The sequence below is a fragment of the Callorhinus ursinus genome, unplaced genomic scaffold (genome assembly GCF_003265705.2).
Source record: "Callorhinus ursinus isolate GAN/ISIS: 27379988/994484 unplaced genomic scaffold, GSC_fseal_2.0 scaffold25, whole genome shotgun sequence".
NCBI lineage: Eukaryota > Metazoa > Chordata > Mammalia > Carnivora > Otariidae > Callorhinus > Callorhinus ursinus.
The window spans coordinates 37,359,703-37,381,374 of NW_027397087.1; the positions used below are offsets into that span (position 1 = coordinate 37,359,703).

Sequence of the window (21,672 nt, forward strand, 5' to 3'; positions counted from 1 at the left end):
GAACGCCACTTAAACTCATGTCCACAATGAACCTTCCTGCTCTCTCCCTCCAGATCCAGGTTTGGGGCCCCCTGCCTTAGGGAAAGACAATCTACTGACAGCTGTCTGGAGAACCAAACTCTGCTTTGCAGACCTAGTCTCAGATAGAACAGGGACCAGAAAGCAGCCTTCCAAATCTGCTCCTAGAAAGCAGTTTTGGTGTCCTGACTCTCTTTCTCTGTTTTTAAGGCAGAAGAATCCCACCCACTAGGTGTGGGCCTGCCCAAGTACATGGCAGGCTCTTCCTAGTCAGATTAGCCCCTTCCTCCTTCCTCTCAGACCAGGAGGGTGTTGAAGGTTGGCAAGGAGCAGAGCAGCCCCCACCCAGCCCTGACCCAGGTGGTCCAGTGCTGCTAAAAGGTCCTTTCTCTGTGGACTTGGGCAGACAGTGAAGAGAGGGAAAAGTAATGATTTGTATCACTACAGGATTCGTCACTTTAATGACCAGAGGGGATAAAGAAGGTAAACTAACAGCAGGGAAAGTCACTGAAGACAGATTGGAAACTTAGAGCAAGGATCTAAATTCTTGATGACCCAAATTCTCTCACTGTTGTATTTTCCTGGGTCTCTGGAGCTCAGTGTTGCTGAACATGTGGGCTAAGCATGACTGGGACTTGGCCAGGGCAGTCCCTGCTCTAGCTAGAGAGCCGCCACTTGACTTAGGAAGAGCACTTTCTACTTGTCCAGGCCCTCCCTCAGCCACTGTGAACTTTGTGTGTCTTAAACCCTGAGAGGTAAGTCAATCAGGAAGTAGGCCCCTGAGCAAAGCAGAAATTTTAATAACAGTGTAGTTTTCCTTGTGGGCCAGCACCACGCCCTTCACTGGGCATAGAACATGCCCAGCACTCTCTGCAGTTACACGGCAAGGCAGCCCTGGTGTGTGGCAACAGGCCAGGGCTCTGACTCCTGTAGGCAGCCCTGTTCTCCTTTTATACATTTCCCCCATCTCTTTTACCCTCAGAAGCGTATACATCAAAGTCAGGCACTGAGGCGGCCAGGGCAGGCCTGTGTGCCCAGAGCTGACCTAACCCGTCTGCCAATACTGGCTGACATGGTCCAGGCTGTAGCTGCTTCTCCTACCCCCTGCTACGCTCCCTAACCAGCTTCTCCCCAGCCCAGGATCACACGGAGTAGGGCCAGCAGCTCCCCAGCTGTGGTTATGGCTGGCCTAAGCAAGCACAAGACACGAGGTCTTCAGTGCACCTCTTGAGAGGATGAGAAGCGACATAGGCCTGGTAGGGTTATCAGAGCCAGGCTTTCCACCCTGGGGGAAGGTGTGTGTGTCCCTCAGCCCTGGGACCCAAGATCTTCAAGCTAAGGGGTTAGCACTCATGACTGGCGTGGCTTGTCCCCTGAGAGCCCAAGGGAATAGATTCAATGATACCTCAGTGACAAAGGCAGGGAAAGAGGTTGGATTTCTACAGGCTGCTCATGCATTACTACTTAAAAGAGTTTATTTTCCTTTTTGAAGTGCAAGACTCTAGGAGTCAGGGGAGGCCCTCCTTCTGGCTACCTGGTGCGGCCTGTTTGCCCTGAGCTGGTGTCTCCAGGCCCCTCCTCAGGATAGGGATGTTGGTCTGCACCAACTCACACTGTTTGAAAGGGCTTTCTCATATGGTCTCCCTGGGTCTGGGTGCTGCTTCTGCCCCCACAGGGTCAGGGGACAGGTGGTATTGGAAATGGAAGGGCAGTATAATGTGGTAGTTCCAAGCATGGGCTTAGGAGTCAGGGTGCAGGGATTCGGATTCCTGCCCTCGCCATTCTTACTGTGTCCTTGAGTGGTCCCTAACCTCCTGGCGCCTTCTGAGTTACTATGAGTATAGAATGAGCTAATGAATGTAAAGCACACAGCATAGTGGCTGACTCAGAGTAAGCACTCAGTAATTTACAGAGAAAAAACGTTATCAATTATTCAGGTCCCGTGTTCGGCACATTTCATACATCTTCTCAGTCCTCACTGAATTATGTTGTTCTCCCTGTTTTGTAGGTGAAGAAACAGACTCAGAGAGAGTCAGTAACTGCCAAGTTCACCCAGCTAGTATGCCAGGATTATAGTCCAGGTTTATCTGACTCCAAACCCAGGGTTTTCTCCATCCCACCATGCTGCCTTCTGGAACAACTCTAACCCCTCCTCACATATTTGGAGATTGTCATGTTCTTCCTTAGTCGTCCCCTTCTCCAGGCTGATCTTCCCCTATTTTTTTTCTCTGGGCCCCAAACACCCTTCATATGGCATGCTCTTAAAGCTATTTTCAGACCTCTGGACTATTTGGTTGTCCAAGTCTCCCTTGAGCTGTGGGGCTATTGTTCTGCCGAGGCTGTACACAGTCCCCCAAGGGCATGCAGGGCCCATGGCATTGCCTCCCCTGTAGTAACCACCAGGCCCCGTGGGCAGATCTGGTACTTGTCAGGTGGACATGTTATCTATGACAGGCCAGTTTCTAAGACCATCTATCAGTCAATGAGTGATGTTTTTAATCTCCTTTTATGCTTACATCTTAATAGACAGTAGTCTCAGGAACTTTTATGTGTACTCCCTAGTAAATACTCAGGAGAACGTTGTAAAATTGTGACCACTTAGCTGTGTGGGCAAGAACATTTCAGCAGAGCAGCTGGTTGGCAAAGTTGTTTGGGACTCCTTTAGATTAGTCCACTCTTACCTAGCCTTGGCAGTGGTGCTAATCCATGTTGCCTTGGACTAGCACTGATCCTGAGTGCTTTTTGAGCTGGTTTCAGGGGCCCTTAGAAGTAGCCAGAACCCTGGTATGTGCATGTGTTTAATGGTAGAAGAAATGCTAACATTTAGACTTTCCTGCTGTAGAATCCGTTCGAAATACCCCCAGCACTGACACCATGCCAGCCTCCTCGTCTCAAACATGCTGTACTGATCACCAGGATCCTGAAGGTGCTACCAGTTCCTCTTACTTGGCCAGCTCCCAAGAGGAAGATTCAGGCCAGAGTCTTCCTACAGCCCACGTGCGCCCTTCCCACCCATTGAAGAGCTTTGCTGTGCCGGCAGTCCCGCCCCCAGGCCCTCCCACCTATGACCCCGCGCTGCCAAGCACACCATTACTCTCCCAGCAAGGTGAGTGAGGACAGCAGCACCACTGGTGGGACCCTTTGGCTCTGGCTTGTGGCACAAGTCACCTCTTCTTTGAAAATAGCAAATATCTTCCAAGCTTATCTTAGCAGTTTAGAGTAGCTGGAAGTCATTGCCCCGCTCAGGAAGTATATGGGCTCCCCTCCTTGGGGAATGCATATGAACCAGAGAATAATATGGTGGGGAGTGAGGGCTGACTTTCTGAACCGTGTTTTGGGTGCAGAATGCTTGGTGGTAAAATCCAGTGACTATGGGTGTGGGCAACAGATCTAGTCCACTTAGCCTCCCCAAAATGCCTCCCTCTGTAGGGTTACTACAAGCTAGGGAAGGATCAGGGAGGACAAGACATAGAAGTAAGGGGCCCTTCAGATGGGACGGAAGTCTATTCCTCAAGTTTACATGGCCCAACAAAGTCCCCTAACCTGAAAGGCATGTTTTTCCACTTCTCCACATCTGTTATGATGGTCTGTTTAAGGGTAAGTCAGTGGTTTTCAAGCTTTTTGGTCTCAGGGCCCCTTTATACTCTTAAAAGCTATTGAGACCATGAAGGAGCTTTTCTTTACATGGGCTAGAGCTACCAATAAGTTCGTGTATTAGAAATTAAAATGGAGAAAACTTTAAGCTATTTTATTAACTCATTTAAAAATAGCAAATCTATCATGTAAAGATAAATAGCATATTTTTATGAAAAGTAACTTTTCAAAACAAAGATATAGAGAGAAAACTGACACTGTCTTGTATTTTTACAAATCTCTGTAATGTCTGGCTTAATAGAAGGGAGCTGGATTCTCATACCTGCTTTTGCATTCAGTCTGTTGCAATATGTTATTTTGGTTGAAGTGTAAGAAGAAAACCTGGCCTCACAGATATGAAGTTGGAAAAAGGAAGAGTATTTTTGTAACTTTTTCAGAGAACTGGATATTCTTTTTTTGATACCGTAGCAAAACACAAGAAGTTGTAGTTTCTTACAGGTTTGTTTGTAACATAATGTAACCATATCCATGAACTGTTTGTACTCTGTTCCATTAAAATCCATCTATCTTGTACTTTGAATGCATGATATCAGACATCACACATTGGTCATTTGGAAAATATTGGCTCATTAAGTTATATACGTCCTCCAGATCTTAATACAGTTCATTATACAATGTCTAAAAATACATTTATTAATATCACCAAAGTCTGTAAGTATTGGGAGGCTCTCAAGCTCTTGGTGGCAGATACAAGTTTTTCAACATTCTAATTTTCATTTGAAACTTAAATTTTATCATTGGCAATAAAAACCGTCCATTGTTTTTCTTGAAGTGACTGGCTTACTTTATTTACTTTCTAGCAAATGTCTGCCAAATGCTCAAGTCTGAATAACTGGTTTGACTATCAGTCTTTCTTTGGACTAATGTTGGTGTTTCATTACAAAAGCCACAGTTCCGCTTGTAACTCAAGCTGTCACAGATGCCCTGAGCTTCAGCCAGCCACTGTCCTGTAGTATACAGAAGTACTTTATGCATACTTTCCATTTTGTCACATAGAATAAAGGATGTGTAATCAAGGTTGAGATTTCGTAAAATAATTTTTACTACTTCATTAAGGATGATCTTAAGTTAAACTAGCTTTTTTTTTTTTTTTTTAATTGCAAGGCATGTCCGTGAATGACTTTATATTTTGGTACCACTGCCTTAATTATGCTAACGCTCCAGCAGTTTCACCCACTGTTGCTTTTATACCATCAGCGCAGAGGCAAAAATATCTTACTGTTATGAAAAGAGTTTTGACCTTCTCGTTTTCTAAAGCCAAATGGAGTAGTTTCTCTAGCCTCTGAGATGCCCCACTTTCTCCCTCCTTCCATCTAGCACAGTGCCTTTTCAGAGCAGGATCTGTGCACTGGGCCTGGGTGCATCCCTCACCCTGAAGCAGCATTTGGACCTTAGTTGCCTTCATGAGATCTGGGGGAGCAGGCTCGGCCGCACACTTAATGGTGCCCTCTCCCCCACAGCTCTGAACCATCACATTCACTCGGTGAAGACGGCCTCCATTGGGACTTTGGGAAGGAGCCGGCCTCCTATGCCAGTAGTGGTGCCCAGTGCCCCTGACGTGCAGGAGACCACAAGGATGCTGGAAGACTCTGAGAGTGTAAGTTTCTGGGCCATCAGCCCAGCCGGGATGTCTGGGTGTGTGTCCCACAGCCTGCGAGTGTGTGGGTCACACTGATGTTGTGCACTGGCCCAGACTGTGAAGCAGATGTGCTCGTTCGTTGAGCAGGTATAACCTGAGCAGCTCCTCTGAGCCAGGAACGGTGCTGAGGGCTTCTGTGCTTTCTCTTCCCCTAGAGCTATGAACCAGATGAGCTGACCAAAGAGATGGCCCACCTGGAAGGACTAATGAAGGACCTAAACGCCATCACGACAGCATGAGACCTTCCCCAGGACCTGACTGCAGACCTGGGTCTAGAAGTCTTGGGATAGAGCCTGGAAAGTGAGGATTGTAGAGAGCACGCGAGGACAGCACCTAAGAGCACGGAGCGAGCGAGCCGCCCGGCCGGCGTTCTGCATGGGCCCGGCTCCAAGCATGGCCCCCCGCCTTCTGCTCGCTGGCCTGGAAGAAGCCCGTGTCGGGGTGGCTTCCCTTTGCCTGCTGATACCCTGCAGGACTGGGCACCATGGGCCAAAATTTTGTGTCCGGGGAAGAGGCAAGAAGTGCACCCTACATTTCACTTTGTGGCCAGGCTGTGTCTTCGTGCTGCAACTGCATCGCCTTTATGGAGTGTAGACATTGGCATTTACGTACAGTTTTATTTGTGTCCTATTTTATTTTACCTTCGAAAGAAAAACACTATCAAAAACCAAGGGAGTCCATGGTGTTCTCCACAAGTGGTTGACATTTGACTACTTGTTTGAATTCTGTATGGAAAGTCGTTGACAGTGTGGGTTGTCCCAGGGGTTGGCTTGTTTTTTGTTTTTATTTTTGAATTCTGCGTCATTGCATCCTCTACCAGCTGTTAATTCATCACTTTGAGGGGGGAGGAAATGTTGCATTGCTGTTTGTAAGCTTTTTTATTATTTTTTTATTATAATTATTAAAGGCCTGACTTTCTCCTCTCATCACTGTGAGATCGCAGATCTATTTGAATGAAATGTAACATTTGAAAAGACTTGTTTGTTGCTTTCTGTGCAGTTTCAAAGTATTGGGGCGGGGGTGGGCTGGGAGGTTGGGAACAGGAAGTGGAGGGGCTGCTGGGGCCTGTGAATGTTCCAGTCATCATGCTTTCTTCCAGAAGCCTGCAGAGAACGGAAGCATCTTCTTTTTCGTGCCGTCCTCGCATGTCCATCTCTGTTGTCACTAAGTTGCAACTGGACTTTCATTTGGATCTAGTGAAAAAATTCTGTGCGATAGGTGAGTTCAAGGACTTAGCTGCCCTGATGTCTGGGTCTCATCCTGGTGGGGCTGTCCGTGCTGAGGAGCCAGTGCCCCGGCGAGAGCCCGAGCCGTCCCTGGAGAATCGGGGGGCGAGACGGAGCCCTTTCCCGCTGTTACCGTGTGTTCCCTGGGCGACGCGGGAGGTGAAGGAAGGAGCTTTGTTTCCCCACAGGACTCCCGGCTTCTCTCTAGTCCCTGTCCTTAGCCAGTCTGGTTCTCTCTGCCCTGTTCCAGAGCCCCGTAGGGAAGGCATTCGCAAGGATGAGGCGGGCAGGGGCTGCAGCACCCCTGAGGCTCCCCGCTTCTCTCCGAACATTGTTCTGGAGGTAGCAGGGGACGGGGACAGCAGAAAGGGGCAGTGGAGGTGGCTGCCGCCTCTTCCATCCCAGCAGCTCAGCGAAGGCCCTGATTAGGACGGAGTAGCCGGGGGCTCCCGAAATATGCTGAGAGGCCCTTTGCCTTTGCAAACAGCCCTTACGTTCTTTGTCTTAAGAAGGTAAGGAGCTGAGGTGGGTTTTTTAAATATTGCAAATAGGAACAAAATCCAGGCCTGACCATCAAGCACCTTCCCCCGCTCCCCGCCGCTCCCCAGAAGACAGTACGGAAGGCAGTGAGAAGGCACATCAGGCGTTGGTTCCGTGGCAGGGGGAGGTGAGCTGCTGAGACTGCAGGTGGATACCCAGCCCACCGGCCCGGGGGCCCTGGGCTCTGCCCTGGCCCCACAGGCACCCCACTTGCCTTTGTACATTCATCATTTCCCCTCTTGAGGTCTTCACATGTATTTGCTGATGTTGTAGAAGACGAATTCTTTGTATTTATTATTTTGGGGGCAATGAGAAGTGCAATGCCGGAAGTCCTGCTGCCACGCTAGCTGGTCACAGAGGATCGTGCCAGGCGGGGTTCTGGAAAACCAGTGCACTTAAACTGATCCTGAGGAGAGCACTCAGAGCACCCTGGACACCAGGAGGGCTAGATTCCCCAGAAGCTGTCTTACCTCTTGCCCAAAGAAACGTGCTCGGTATTCGGGGCGCTCCCTCCCGTGAACCCTGACACTTGTGTTACCTCAGGGCCTCGGTACCTGGATACTGCCACAGGATGGGGGCGGGGGGGCCTATTTTTAAATAAAATAACTGTTCAAAGTTGGGGGATTTTTTTAAAATTAAGAAAAAGGAAAGCTATTCTGTATTGCACCTTTTCACAATTTAATACATTTTCTTACATTTTCCTGTGATTTTTGAAATTAAACCATTGTGTGTCTTGTAATGTCCTAGTTGAGCGGCTGCTCAGCAGCTTCCTCCAGGAGGATTTGGAACAAACGTGTCTGCTGCCTTGTTTGCTGGAGGGGAGCCTGGGGGGCTGCTGGGGACTAGTTTCTGTACACACTTGTTTGGCCTTTTCTGTAGTTGATGCTGTAAACTCTATGGCTTTTTAAAAAAAAACAATTTCATGTTTTTATTTAGTATTGGAAATCCAATACACTTTTTTAATCCAATCAAACTCCGGTGTGGTCAAAGAGTTTTTTTCCTTTAAGAAAACAAGAGCTTTGGGGTCCCCGGTTCCCCGCCTCAACGTGACCTCCCTATTGCCCACACAATCTTGAAGGCAGGAGTTCTGAGGGGCCCCCAGGGCGGTATGGCAGATGAGCCAGGAGTCAGCAGGCCACAGCCGGCTTCTCCACCAGCCCTGAAGATGAGTCTTGTTCCTGTCCCCCACCCCACCATCGCTGCCCTTCGGGGACTGAGCAGCCCGAGGAACGGAAGGTGGAAAGAGCCAAGGGACCCTGGCAGAGAAGTGCAGTCGCTCCTGGGAGGTGTGTAGGCCAGGTCCCCGATGTGGTAGCATCCTGGCCTGGGCCTTCCACTCCAGGGCCCGTCTCTCCCAGGGGTGACGTGTGGAGCAGGTCTACCCCGAGCCCTGCCTTTGCCAGGCTGCCTCACTTTCTGTCCGCCTGCACTCTGGGTCTTAGCTTGGGCTGCTGTGACAAAAATAGCATAGCCTGGGGGGCTCAGACCGCAAACAGTGATTGCCCACAGTTCTGGAAGCTGGGAAGTCCGAGCTCAAAGTAGCAGCAGATCTGGCATCCGGTGAAGACCTGCCTCCCGGTTCCGAGATGCCATCTCCTTGCTGTGGCCTCACGTGGCCAGAGAGATCCCTGGGGTCTCTTTTCTAAGAGCACTGATCCCGTTCATGGGGGCTCCACGTTTGTGACCTAATCACCTCCCAAAGGCCCCCCCTTCCAATACCATCCCATTGGGAATTAGGATTTCAGCATGTGAATTTGGGGGTACAAACTTTCAGCCCGTAACGTGGTGAGATCTCTCACAGTATCTGAGGGTCTAGCCTTGGAATATGGTGAGCACAGCAGCTGCAGGCCCTTCGCTGCATGAACTGGCAGTCGGTTGGGGGGGCATGGAGCCCCGCATCCTTACCAATGGCTCCCTCAGCCCCAGCAGATGTCTGCTCTGCTGCCGAGCGGACCTCGTGAAGCCCGGCTCGCGTCATTCCCATTAGTGGCCTCAGGATGGAGTCCGAGCTCTCCAGGCTGAGAACCCCAGCACCGGGGGCACCCAGTGTTCTAGCCACAGAAAGCAGTGGAATAAGCATCACAGACACTGTGCATGGACCCCCCCCCCCCCGCCTCCACTGCGCCTGTTCCAACAGCCCCCAGGACGCGCCCTCCTCTGTATCCACAGATGGAGCTCTTGGCATGTTTCACAGTGATTTATCAGTTTGAGTCTTTTCCCACTGGACTGTGGCCTGGTGGGGACATTTTAATTCCTCCTCTCCAAACGCCTAATGCCGGGGCAGTTTTGGACAACAGCAGATGCTTGTCTCCTGGATGGATGGACAGACAGTCATAAGGGCTCAGGGCCCCGGAGCATGTTGGAAGGTTTGCACACAAATCCCACCCCAGCCCTCCTTTGGAGGCATCCTAATAGGTCTCTCTCATTACTGTGCCAGGACCCTCCCATTCCAGCAGCCGTGGCCCTTTGGTGTCCTGGGCTGAACTTGGACGATAATAAAGACCTGTGTGCCTGGCAGTCCTAAGAAATGATGCGGATGCCACAGTGACCAACTCGGTGCTGGGAACTAGGGCAAGGATGTCCTCCAGACTGGTTCTAGACGAACATTATGAACAAGGCTCTTTCCCCAGTCCATCAGCCCCTCCCAGTCTCAGCCATCTTCCCCATACCGGGGGTGTAGTATCTTCCAGAGAGACCAGAGAACATCACTGAACACGCCATCGAGTGGATGGGGAAGTGGGCGTGGGCAGGGAGAGAGAAGCAGGGAGCCAAGAGGGGCCCCAGACAGCAGGTGCAGCTCTTCACCTTGAGTTTCCAGCTACCAAGGGGGGCGGTTCAGCAGGAGAGCTAAGAGAAGAGGTGGGAGAGACTAACTGAAGGAAAAGAATACATTTTTCATAATCTTTAAAAAGTATATAATGTTGAAAAAATGCTATTTAAAACTGCAATGACTCTCTAAGCAGAATGGATGCTGTTCATCTCAAGATGCTCTTTTACTCAAGAAGGAGGAACTTGATGGGTTTTAGAAATGAAAAGATGGACCTGGGGCTGAGCTGAGAAGGGGTTAGAGGGAGCTCTTGTTGCACTATAGAGTAAGAGGAATTCAGAATTTCCTGAAACAATGGGGGTGGGGGGATGCTGGCAGCAGGTATGAGCGAGACGGTGAGAGAGTGAGGGGCGAGGTGGGAAGGCCCCCCCAGTGGGAAATGGCTGCCCTTGAGGTGCCCAAAGGACTTTTTCTTTTTTTTTAAGATTTTATTTATTTATTAGAGAGAGAATGAGAGATAGAGAGCACGAGAGGGAAGAGGGTCGGAGGGAGAAGCAGACTCCCCGCCGAGCAGGGAGCCCGATGCGGGACTCGATCCTGGGACTCCAGGATCATGACTTGAGCCGAAGGCAGTTGCTTATCCAACGGAGCCACCCGGGAGCCCCACCAAAGGACTTTTTCAAATGGGAAGATCTGAGAGGTAATTTAAGGCTGTGTGCTCCTTGCACAACTAGAAACAAATCCCCTCAGGCTCCCCAGATCTTGCACAACGTCCGCCATGTGCACAAGGCCTGGCTTCCCCCCAACAAAGGACAGGTCGACCAACGTGGGGATGGACAGACCACAGATCTGGCATCTGGTGAGGGTGACCAGAAATGGGATTGGTTCACCAGAAACGGGGGCCAGAGCCGGAAATGACTAAAAGAATCTAAACCGGAGAATTCACAGAAATCCAGGGGTCAGAGGGGAGGGCATGAGACCTTTTGCAGGTCAAGGAATGTGAAGGCCAGTCAGCTTTATTCAGATTTTAATAGGCAGGCAGACTTCAGCTCTTGTCTCGGTTGCCCACCCTCCATCCCAGTGCCCCACCGCCTGACGCAGGGACATATGCTACGGGCCTCTCATTAGTGGGTCTACCTTCTTCTCTGGACCTGCTCTCCTGAAGGAGAAATCTGAGAGCCATTCTAAACTCTCCCCTCAACACCACAGCACACCCCTCAGCAAATCCTGCAGCTCTGTCTCAAGAGGCCCCCGAAATGGCTCCTCTTCGTCACGTGTGAGGCAAACTCCTTGCTGACCCCCCTGGCCTCTGCCTCACCAGCAGTCCAGCCTCCACACAACTACGAGGGTGATTTTTCTAACTCAGATCTGGCCTCTCTCCCCTGCTTAGCACCCTGCAGTCACTTCCCTGCCACCTGCCCTGTGGAAAACAGACCAACCGGACCCCATTTGCCTCTTGACATTTATTTGTAGTTTGCACTTACAGCCTAAGCCATGATGTCTGACCCCTAGACCCTTCCCTTTGCCTCACACTGTCACCCTACCGACCACCCTCATGACTGGCTTTCTCTGTCTAGCAAATTTCTATCCATCTTTAAGGACCCAACCCAACCATCCACTCCTCTGATTGCTCTTATTCATATTTCTGTCTTTTCCAATACGCTGTGAACTCCTCAAGGAAAACAATCAGGCTAGTTTTTGGATTCTCCGCCCCAGTGCCTAGCACACTAGAGGTGTTCACTGAATGAACTTAGCCAAGGAAGATAGACTTGAAGTTACCATGGCCCAGTGCTGGGGGTATTGGACAACATCCTAACTCATCCCAGGAGCGTACACTCAGCCAGGTTTTGCAGAGGAGGTAAGGCTGAGCTGAGTGTAGGAATTACTACGAGGCCATCTATCTGGAGCGGGGAGGAGCCACTGCAGAGCTGGGAAGCTGCTCATTTCTTGTGGCCATCAGCATCCCTTGAAGAGAACAAGTCCCAGCCCCCCCGTTTCCTGCTGAGGCCGGGGGCCTCTAGGACTGTGTGCAGCCTGCTGTCACTGGGTTAAGCACTGGAGTCCCAGCAGGCCAGAGCAGAGGATACGGAGGATGCACAGAGCTGGTGCTCTCCTCCCCAGAATCCCTGAAACACTGCAAGGGTGATTCTGGGCCCCATCAAGCTGGGTATGATTGGCCAGGTACCACAGGTGGGGGCGGGGGGTCAGTCCTAGTGAGTTAAGAATAAGCTGGGTTCCTTTCATAAACTCAAAACCCAGGTCTCACTGAGAATTCTGGGCAGCTTTCCGAAAGAGGACAAGAAGAAAGATCTGCTGTTGAACATAAAATGATGGATCAAACTCCCATAGACAAAGTTGCCTAGGACATGGCAGGAGAACCAGCCGATGAACATTCTAGACTAACACACAGAAGGGAAACTGGCTGGAACTCGAGCCAAAGAGCTATGGGCAGGTGGTGGGAGAAGAGGGATATTTGGGGCCAGTCAGAAAAGGGTCTTCTTCACCCAAGAATCTGGGAATCATTCATGGCTTCACAAATACCCCCAAGGCCCCACCTTGTGCCAGACCCCGAGGCTGCAAAATGAGTAAGACAGTCTCTGTTAATGTGTTCACAGTCTAGAGGGGAACACAGACATTTAACAGACAGAAATTACCATCCAGCACAAGTGCTGAGACCCAACAGAGTGATGACCTGGTAAAGCAAGGAAGGAATGTCTAACCCTGACTCCATCGTGTGGGGGTCACAGAGTCAGTCAACACTGAGGGTGGTGGGGAATTCACGAGAGAAAGGAACCAGAGTTTCTTCCAATCCTGCTTGCCCTAGATCTGCAGAGCAGGGAAAATTCAGATACTGGCTAAATTACAACAGGGGTGCTTTGAAATGATTCGCTCAAAAAAAGGTAAAGGATTTCCCTCACAGAGGACCAACAAACTGACCCCAAGTGGTAAATGAAAGGGACACTGGTGCCTCCTGCCCTAAGGAAATCCTAACACCAGGAACCTGGAGGGTGGAAGAGGCTGGAGGGAGCCGGCTGACCCGGCCCATAGCCAGAGCTGACCGGGAAGTTTCCAGGCTGGAGGCGCCCAGGAGAAACCTGTCAGGATACCTGACTGGCACTGCTGTATTTCAAAAATAAGTAAAAATTGTAATCTCCCTTGAGAATTCGTTGAAGATTTTTGTGTCTATATTCATAAGGGATATAGGTGTGTAGGGATTCTCTCTCATACTTTTTTTAAAATCTGATTCTGCTTGTCAGTGTAATTCTGGCCCTCATAGAGTAAGGGAAGTGTTCCCTCCTCTTCTACTTTGAAGGATTGGTGTTAATTGTTCCGTAAACATTTGGTAGAATTCTCCAGTGAGCCCATCTGGTCCTGGACTATTTTTTTATGGGAAGTTTTATTACTAACTTAATCTCTACCTGTTACAGATCTATTCAGATTCTCTATCTCTTCTTGATTCAGTTTTGGTAGTTTGTGCATTTCTAAGAATTTGCCCCATTTCTCAGGGTTATCTAATTTGTTGGCATACAGTTGTCCACAGTGTACCCCTGTTCCTTTTTTTTCTTATAAGTCAGTAGTGATAGCCCCTCTTTCCTTCCTGTTAGTATTTTGAGTCTTCTCTCTCATCCTCTCTCTCACTCTCTTCTTTGTTTATTTGGCAGCCTAGATTTGTTTAAAAAAATGCAAGTTGTAAGTTCATTTTCTTTGATATAGAATTAACAGAGTTAATTTGATGCCCCAAATGAGGTAAAATTGTAACATTTGCATATGAAAACTTCCCTTGAAAAACTCAGATCTTTGTTAAAGTTATTGATTGTGAGATCAAAGAAACTACAACTCAAGTTTGTTCACAGAAATTTAAAAAAAAATTGTTACTTGGGATTTCCAAAATGACAATTCTATCCCAGAGTCATAATTACCAGGGGGAAATATACTCTCTGCTGAGAGTGTCAACAGCACGTTAATACTCTCTATATATCCACTTTATACAAGAGCATGTACATTTTGCAAAGAGAGTGCATAGGTACCTATTATCTCATTTTTGGAACTGGACTCAATTGCCTTATAGTCTCCAACTGGGTCAGTTGTCAAACTGTCAAAATTTGTCAATTTTGTTGATCTTTTCGAAGAAGCAACTTTTGGTTTTGCTGATTTTCTGTATCATTTTTCTATATTTTATTTATCTTTATTTTATAATCTTTATTATTTCCTTCCTTCTACTTGATTTGTTTAGTTTGCTTTTCTTTTCCAATTTTCCTAAGGTGAATGTTGAGGTTATTGATTTAAGGTCTTTTTTAAACTATAGTAGCTTATTTACTAAAAATTTCCCTCTGAGCCCTGCTTTTGCTACACCCGTAAATTTTGGTATGTTGTGTTTTTGTTCATCTCAGTTTACTTTCTAATAGTCCCTGTGATTTCTTCTTCGACCCTTCTGTTCTTTAGAAGTCTGTTGTTTAATTTTCATATAGTTGCAAATTTTGCAAAGTTCCTTCTGTTATGAATTTCTAATTTCACTCTATGGTCATCAGAGAACATATTTTGTATGATTTCAATTCTTTTAAAATGTATTGAGGCTTGTTTTGTGGCTAATGCATGGTCTATCCTGAAGAATGTTCCATGGGCACTTGAGAAAAATATGTATTTTGCTGTTGTTAGGTTGGGTGTTCTAGATACCTGTTAGATCTAGTTGGTTTATATTGTTGTTCAAATTTTTTATTTCCTTCCTGATTGTCTATCCAGTCGTTTTACCCATTATTGAGAGTGGGGTATTGAAGTCTACAACTATTGTTGTTATCTATTTCTCTCTTCCATTATGTCAGGTTTGCTTCATGGATTCTGGGGCTCTGTTGTTAGGTGTATATGTGTTTTTAATTGTTAAATCTTCTTGGTAGATTGACCCTTTATCATTTTAAAACATTCCGTGTCTTTAGTACCGATTTTGTCTTAAAATATACTTTGATGTTGGTATAGCCACCCCAGCTCCCTTTTGGCTAAAATTTGTATGATGTATCTTTTCACATCTTTTCAACTTATTTGTGTCTTTGGATATGAGATGTGTCTCTCATAGACAGCATAGAGTTGAATTTTATATATATATATATAATATATATTTAATATATTAAATAATATATCACAAATAATATTATACTATTTAACATATAAATATATTAATACATATTAATTAATGCATTTATAGTATATTTTTTGATTAGATTATATATTAACACATATCTATCAAAATTATACAGTTTTATTTTTCATTCTGCCAATTTCTGCTTTTTAATTTGAGTGTTTACTATTTATATTTATATAATCGCTAATAAGGTAGAATTTACATCTGGCATTTTACTATTTGTTTTCTATGGGTTGTTGTTTTTTTTTTTTGGTCCCTTTATTACTCTGTTACTACCTTCTTCTGTGTTAAGTAAATATTTTCTAGTGTACCCTTTTAATTCCTTTGTCCAAAGTCACAAATCATAAAAGAAAAATTTAGTGAGTTGAGCATCATCAAAATTGAAAATGTTTACCACTTTGGGGCACTTGGGTGGCTCAGTTGGTTAAATGCCTGACTCTTGGTTTCAGTTCGGGTCATGATCTCTGGGTGGTGAGATCAAACCCCACTTCAGGCTTGTGCTGGGCATGGATTCTCTCTCTCCCTCTCCCTCTGCCCCTCCTGCTCATGCTCTCTCTCTCTCCCTCTAAAATAAATAAATAAAGCTTAAAAAAATGCTTACCGTTTGAAAGACATGATTAAGAAAATGAAAAGGCAAGCCATAAACTGGGAGAAAATATTTACAAAACATATATATTATAAAGGGCTTGTATTCTGAATATATTATTTATAATTCAATACTAAGAAAACAAATGACCCAACAAAAACCAATGGGTAAAAATTGGAATGGTTACTTGACCAAAGTACACATATGGATAGCAAATAAACACCTGAAAAGATGCTCAGCATTGGGCGCCTGGGTGGCTCAGTTGGTTGGGTGACTGCCTTCAGCTCAGGTCATGATCCTGGAGTCCCTGGATCGAGTCCCGCATCAGGCTCCCTGCTCGGCGGGGAGTCTGCTTCTCCCTCTGACCCTCTTCCCTCTCGTGCTTTCTCTCTCTCTCTCTCTCTCTCTCTCTCAAATAAATAAATACCTTTAAAAAATTTTAAAAAAATAAAGCTGTGTGAAAGATTTGGCAAAGGCAGTTAATTCCCAGCAAATATTCCATATGCTCCCTCTGGTTTCACAGCCTCCTTGCAGTTACGTGGTGGCCAAATGACAACAGACTATGAGAGGAAGTGAAATGTGTCACTGCGGGAGAGAAGTGGTTCATAATCACTCATCTCTTCCAGTTGTCTCTGCTCCTCCCACAGTGATCAGGGGATGAGGGGTTCCAGCTGACATCTGTGAGGAGAGTGGCTGCCCAGCCTGCAGAGGAATTTACTTGAGCTGGAGTAAACCTTCATTGTGTGAAACCATTGAAATTTGGAGCTTTTTCTGTTGGGGCAGCGAGTGCTAATTATCCTGACTAGTAGCCCCCCCCCAAAAATTTAAAGAACACCCAAGTGTGGGGAGAGTTATACCCTGTTCACCCATAGGAATACAAATTTTAATAATAATATTTATGTAATTTCAAATGAGAAGTCCACTGAAGTCTTCATGCATCTTAACAAAGTGATTATACAATGTATATGATGGTACGAAGAGCCTAGAATGGCCAAGACATTCCTTGAGAGGGAGAAGGTGGGGGCTGGCTCAACTAGACATCAACATACCGGAGTGACTGAGACAGGGTACTCTTTGAACAAGGATAGGCAAACTAATGGTACCGAACACAGAGCCTCAACATGGACCCAGGGATGAGCTAGAAGTGACATTGTAAATTGGTAGGAACAATTGGTTGTCCATATGGGGCAAAAATGAAATTGAATTCTGCCCTGATACCATACCAAAGTTAGGTGGGGTTAGGTTAAGCAACACTTCACATTTTTACAAATTATTATAGAAGAACATCTTTATAACATCAGAGGCAGATAGGTTTCTTAGACCAGCAAAAAAGACACTAAAGAAATACTAGACATTTTTTAAAAACTATTGCTAAACTGGACCTCACTAAAATGTAAAACTTCTGTTTATCAAAACTAAAAAAAGTACGACCCAGCAATTGCACTACTGGGTTTTTGCCCCAAAGATACAAATGTAGGGATCCAAAGGGGTACGTGCACCCCAATGTTTATAGCAGCAATGTCCACAATAGCCAAACTGTGGAAAGAGCCAAGATGTCCATCGACAGATGAATGGATAAAGACGATGTGGTCTATATACACAATGGAATATTATGCAGCCATCAAAAGGAATGAGATCTTGCCATTTGCAATGATGTGGATGGAACTGGAGGGTATTATGCCGAGCGAAATAAGTCAATCAGAGAAAGACATGTATCATATGACCTCACTGATATGAGGAATTCTTGATCTCAGGAAACAAACTGAGGGCTGCTGGAGTGGTGGGGGTGGGAGGGATGGGGCGGCTGGGTGATAGACATTGGGGAGGGTATGTGCTGTGGTGAGCGCTGTGAATTGTGCAAGACTGTTGAATCACAGACCTGTACCTCTGAAACAAATAATACATTATATGTTAAAAAAAAGAAGATAGGGGCGCCTGGGTGGCTCAGTTGGTTAAGCGACTGCCTTCGGCTCAGGTCATGATCCTGGAGTCCCGGGATCGAGTCCCGCATCGGGCTCCCTGCTCAGCGGGGAGTCTGCTTCTCCCTCTGACCCTCCCCCCTCTCATGTGCTCTCTTTCTCTCTCATTCTCACTTTCTCAAATAAATAAATAAATAAAATCTAAAAAAAAAAAAAAGAAGATAGTAGGAAGGGAAAATGAAGGGGGGGAAATCGGAGGGGGAGACGAACCATGAGAGACGATGGACTCTGAGAAACAAACTGAGGGTTCTAGAGGGGAGGAGGTTGGGGGGATGGGTTAGCCTGGTGATGGGTATTAAAGAGGGCACGTTCTGCGTGGAGCACTGGGTATTATACGCAAACAATGAATCATGGAACACTACTTCAAAAACCAATGATGTAATATATGGTGATTAACATAACATAAAATAAAATTTTAAAAAAAATTTTAATAAAATTAAAAAAAATTTTTTTAAATAAAAGCCTTAAACAGGAAGAAGATATTTGTAACACCTCATGAACAAAGAATGTGTTTCCCAAATAGATGTGTGTGTGTGTGTGTGTGTGTGTGTGTGTGTGTAAAACTGCTACAAACCAATAACAAGATAATAGGAAATCAGGCAAAATACATGAAAAAATATTTCTCTGAAGAGGAAATAAAAATGGCAAATGAATATATGAGAAAACATTCAACCTTACTAGTATTTAGGGATTTGCACATTAAAACATAATCAGATATCACTAGATTGGGAAAAATTACAAAGTCTGATGATTCCAATTATTGGCAAGAATGTGGAGCAAGAGTAACTCATATGCTGCAGGTGGGAGTATAAATTGTTAGAACTACTTAAAACAGTTTGGCATGATCTTGTAAAGCCAAGATTAATTCATCCTATGACTCAGTTATTCTGCAACTAGATACAGAGCCTAGAGATCTTTTTACGCATCTTTATCCGGAGCCACAAACAAGAATGTTTCTAGTAGCAGTGTTTGTAATAACAGGAACTGGGACCAACTGAGAGAGCTATCTCCAGAAGAATGCCTGTGAAAATGTGGGGCAAAGCATATATTGGAATGCGATACAGCAGTGAAAATGAGTTAACTATGCTTCGTGCATCAACAGGGTCTCAAAATTACAATATTGAACAAAACCAGCAAATCACTGGAGACTACATAAGGCATGATACTGCTTACCCAAAGCTCAGATTCTTACTAACGTACTTCGTGGTGGACGAAAGTGGAGCAGGCAGGAAAGATAGATCATTTGTAAAGAAATTGAAAACAAGAAAATGAACTAAAACTCGGTCTGCTTTTTATTATCCCCATACATCAACAATTCTGAATATTATTGATGAAATCCTCCTCCCTGCAAAGAGAACTCCTTCCAATCCCTAGCCCCCCAACCTTGGTAAGCAACTGAATATATGGTTTAGAGGCATTTTATTTCAGCAGTAAAAGTGTCAGGAAAAGTAAGGGAATGAGAGAATTAAAGTGCAGATGCGTGGTTTTCCTTGGAGAGGAGAGGGATACTGTTGGAGACCAGCTCAGAGGCCTTCAGAGGAATTCCTTGTGCTCTGTTTTTTAAAATGGAGTGATCAGTACATGGCTGCTTATCATATTTTTAATGTCTTATTTATGTATTTATTATGTATGTATTATGTGTTTATTTGTATCTTCTTCTGTGTGTATGAAATCTCTACCCTCAAGAGAAAGAAAGTTGGAGAAGCAGAATCAGCAGAGGGCAGGACAGGGCTGGAGCCGAGGCTCTGTGGGGCACCTGGAAGCTCCAAACTCCAGAAAGAATAAGAGGTGGCTCAGAGAAGGGTCAGAGAAATATGAGGAGCCCAGGGACCCCAGCAGCAGGTGCCCAGGCTGAAACTCAGGGGACTGGGGGCTTGAATGGAGGGGGAACCCAGGGAGGCCTGCCCCGCCAGGCCGGGGGAGCCAAGGGCATGGGTGAGGTTTCCAGAAAGTGTGTGCACAGTAAGAAGGGGGGGGCTAAGGGGCAGCCTTGAAACACACCCCACCAGGACGAAGGAGAGCCCCTTGCGCTGAGGCTGGGGAGGGGGGCCGAGCCGGGTCAGCGGGGTCACACTCTGCCAGCGGGGAAGCTGCCCCTGGGTGCGCAGGGAGGGCCGCTGATGACCTGGTCTGGGGCCGCGGGTGGCCAGGAGGTGGGGGCCGGATTGCAGTGGAGGACGAAGTGACTCGGAGGAAGGGACATGCAGGTACGGAGCGGAAATGGCTCTCCAGAAGTTTGGCTGAGAAGCCGAACATCAGCAGCTGGGAACAAACACAAAGTTGAGGCAGGAATTTTGTCAAACTTTTTCCAAGTTTTTGCACAAATGTCAGTCCGGCTTATCCCCAGGAAGGCGGAAAGGGTGCCTTCAGGCCTGCCCCCACCCCCTGCACTCGCAGCAGCCGACTGCAAGGCACCGAAGCGCGGGGGCATTTCTGGGGGGCGGGGGCACTGCCTGCCGCGGTGGGGTGGGAGTATTGGATCCCCGATGTTGTTCAGGATTGCCGGTATGTGGTGAGGATGACAGAGAAGAGAAAGCAAACTGACAGTTTGTCATTTTTATTCTTGTTTTTAAATTCTTCCAGACAACACGAGCTTTCTTGCCTGCCCCCGGCCGGGCTGCTCCTAGCATCAGGCCCTCAGCGTGGCACCAGTGGAGAGGGGCAGGCGGGGCGTCCCCAGGAGCCGGCGTGCTTCCTGGTCCCTTCACATTCCAGTCACCTGGTCGAGGGCAAGTTCCTCGCCTGGCCACGCGTCCGTGCCCTTTGGCTTGCTGTAGCTGAGGTGAACTCTGACAGGTCAGGGCGGTGTAGGGAGAGGGAGAGAAGGGGGAAGCACCCAGCGCCTGGCACACGGTGGGTACTTACTAAGTGTCCTTTTGGAGTCAAGGAACAGAGAAGACAGTGACTGGTGTTGCCCGCCCCCTCCCAGCCCCCACTAGAGGAGCAAAGCCCAGGGCAGGTACCTGGGGGATTTGTCCTGGGTGGGCAGGGCTGGTGGGTGTGGGTGACTATCCTTGGGGCCACCCAGATGCACCTCTGCCCCGCAAGGTTTGGCTGGACTAAAGCAGTGACTGTTGGAAAAGGCTTCCCCGTAGCCTCAAAGGCCAGGCCCGTGGGCCACCTCCACCCTCCCCGCCGGTCCCTGAGGAGCCGCCCTGCCTGGGCCGCAGGGGGCAGTTGTCATGGGGACGCTGGGCCTGCTGAGCTGCCTCCTTAGCAACGGGACTCAGAGGCCGGTTCCCATGGAAACAGCATCCACTCGGCCGTCAGTGATGAGGACCGGGTTCCCTGCCCTTTCCGGAGGACTTCCCCTCCTCCCTCAAGGGGCCGCACAGCAGGCAGTCCCCGTGCGCAGAGCCGGGAGCCCCAGGGACTTCGCTGTTCCAGCTGCCGATGGCTGCCTCTCCCCCATCTGACCAGGTCGCGGGGCTTGGGGGGGACCCCCTGCGGCCCCGGGGGGAGTGAGGGCAGCCATCTGAAGGCTTCCCAGAGGGTCTGGGGGCCAAGCCCAGGGCCCCCCGCCGGCCCGTCAGGAGGGAGTGGGTGCCCCACCTCCTAACAGCGAAGCCGCCCATCCCAGAGTGTGCCCTCAGCTTCCCCAAACTGCTCAGGGGCCCAGCAGCTGTGTCCCACCGCTGGCCACTGTGAAGCCCTCTGTCCTGGCCATGACACCCTACCCCCACCCGGTCACCTTTGGTTCCCCAGCCACCCTCCAGTTTCTGAGGGCCCATCTTCAGTACCCCAGTGGAGTCCACGTGCACAGTGACCGTCCTCCTTCCCCTTCAGGGAGCACCAAGGAGTCCCAGCCCTGGCAGCTGGGGTGGGCGGGGGTTGAGTCAGGGTCTCATAGCTCCACCAGCTGACAAAGGACACACACACTCACTCTCTCTCTCTCCTCCTTAATGACTCACCAGCCCATGAACAGCGCACGCCTGCAGCCACAACCAGCCCTCTTCACGCGGCCTCGCACCTTTGCTCCCCTACTCTTGGGGACACAAGCTTGTGCCCCCAAGTGCCCCCATGTGCTCTAGGGGCCGTGTCCCCTCACCCACCACAGCCTGGCTCCTGAGCCTCCAGCGTACCCCACTGACCTTACTCTCTGCTCCCAATCCCAGAGCCTTGGAAGAAG

At 47.9% G+C, this 21,672-nt stretch overlaps 1 protein-coding gene across 9 annotated transcripts in view; it reads left to right on the plus strand.

Moving 5' to 3' along the window:
• The window catches only part of NEO1 (neogenin 1), a 240,133-nt gene extending 233,603 nt beyond the window's left edge, over nt 1-6,530 (plus strand). For 8 of the 9 annotated variants that reach the window (XM_073877334.1, XM_073877340.1, XM_073877341.1 and 5 more), the window contains 3 exons: nt 2,861-3,124; nt 5,133-5,269; nt 5,467-6,530. In XM_073877334.1, the coding sequence (XP_073733435.1) occupies nt 2,861-3,124; nt 5,133-5,269; nt 5,467-5,550 (485 nt within the window). In that variant the 3' untranslated portion in view covers nt 5,551-6,530. The remainder of the gene's footprint in view (nt 1-2,860; nt 3,125-5,132; nt 5,270-5,466) is intronic. The other variant, XM_073877342.1, reaches the window with a different exon arrangement.
• Nucleotides 6,531-21,672: the final 15,142 nt, after the last annotated feature.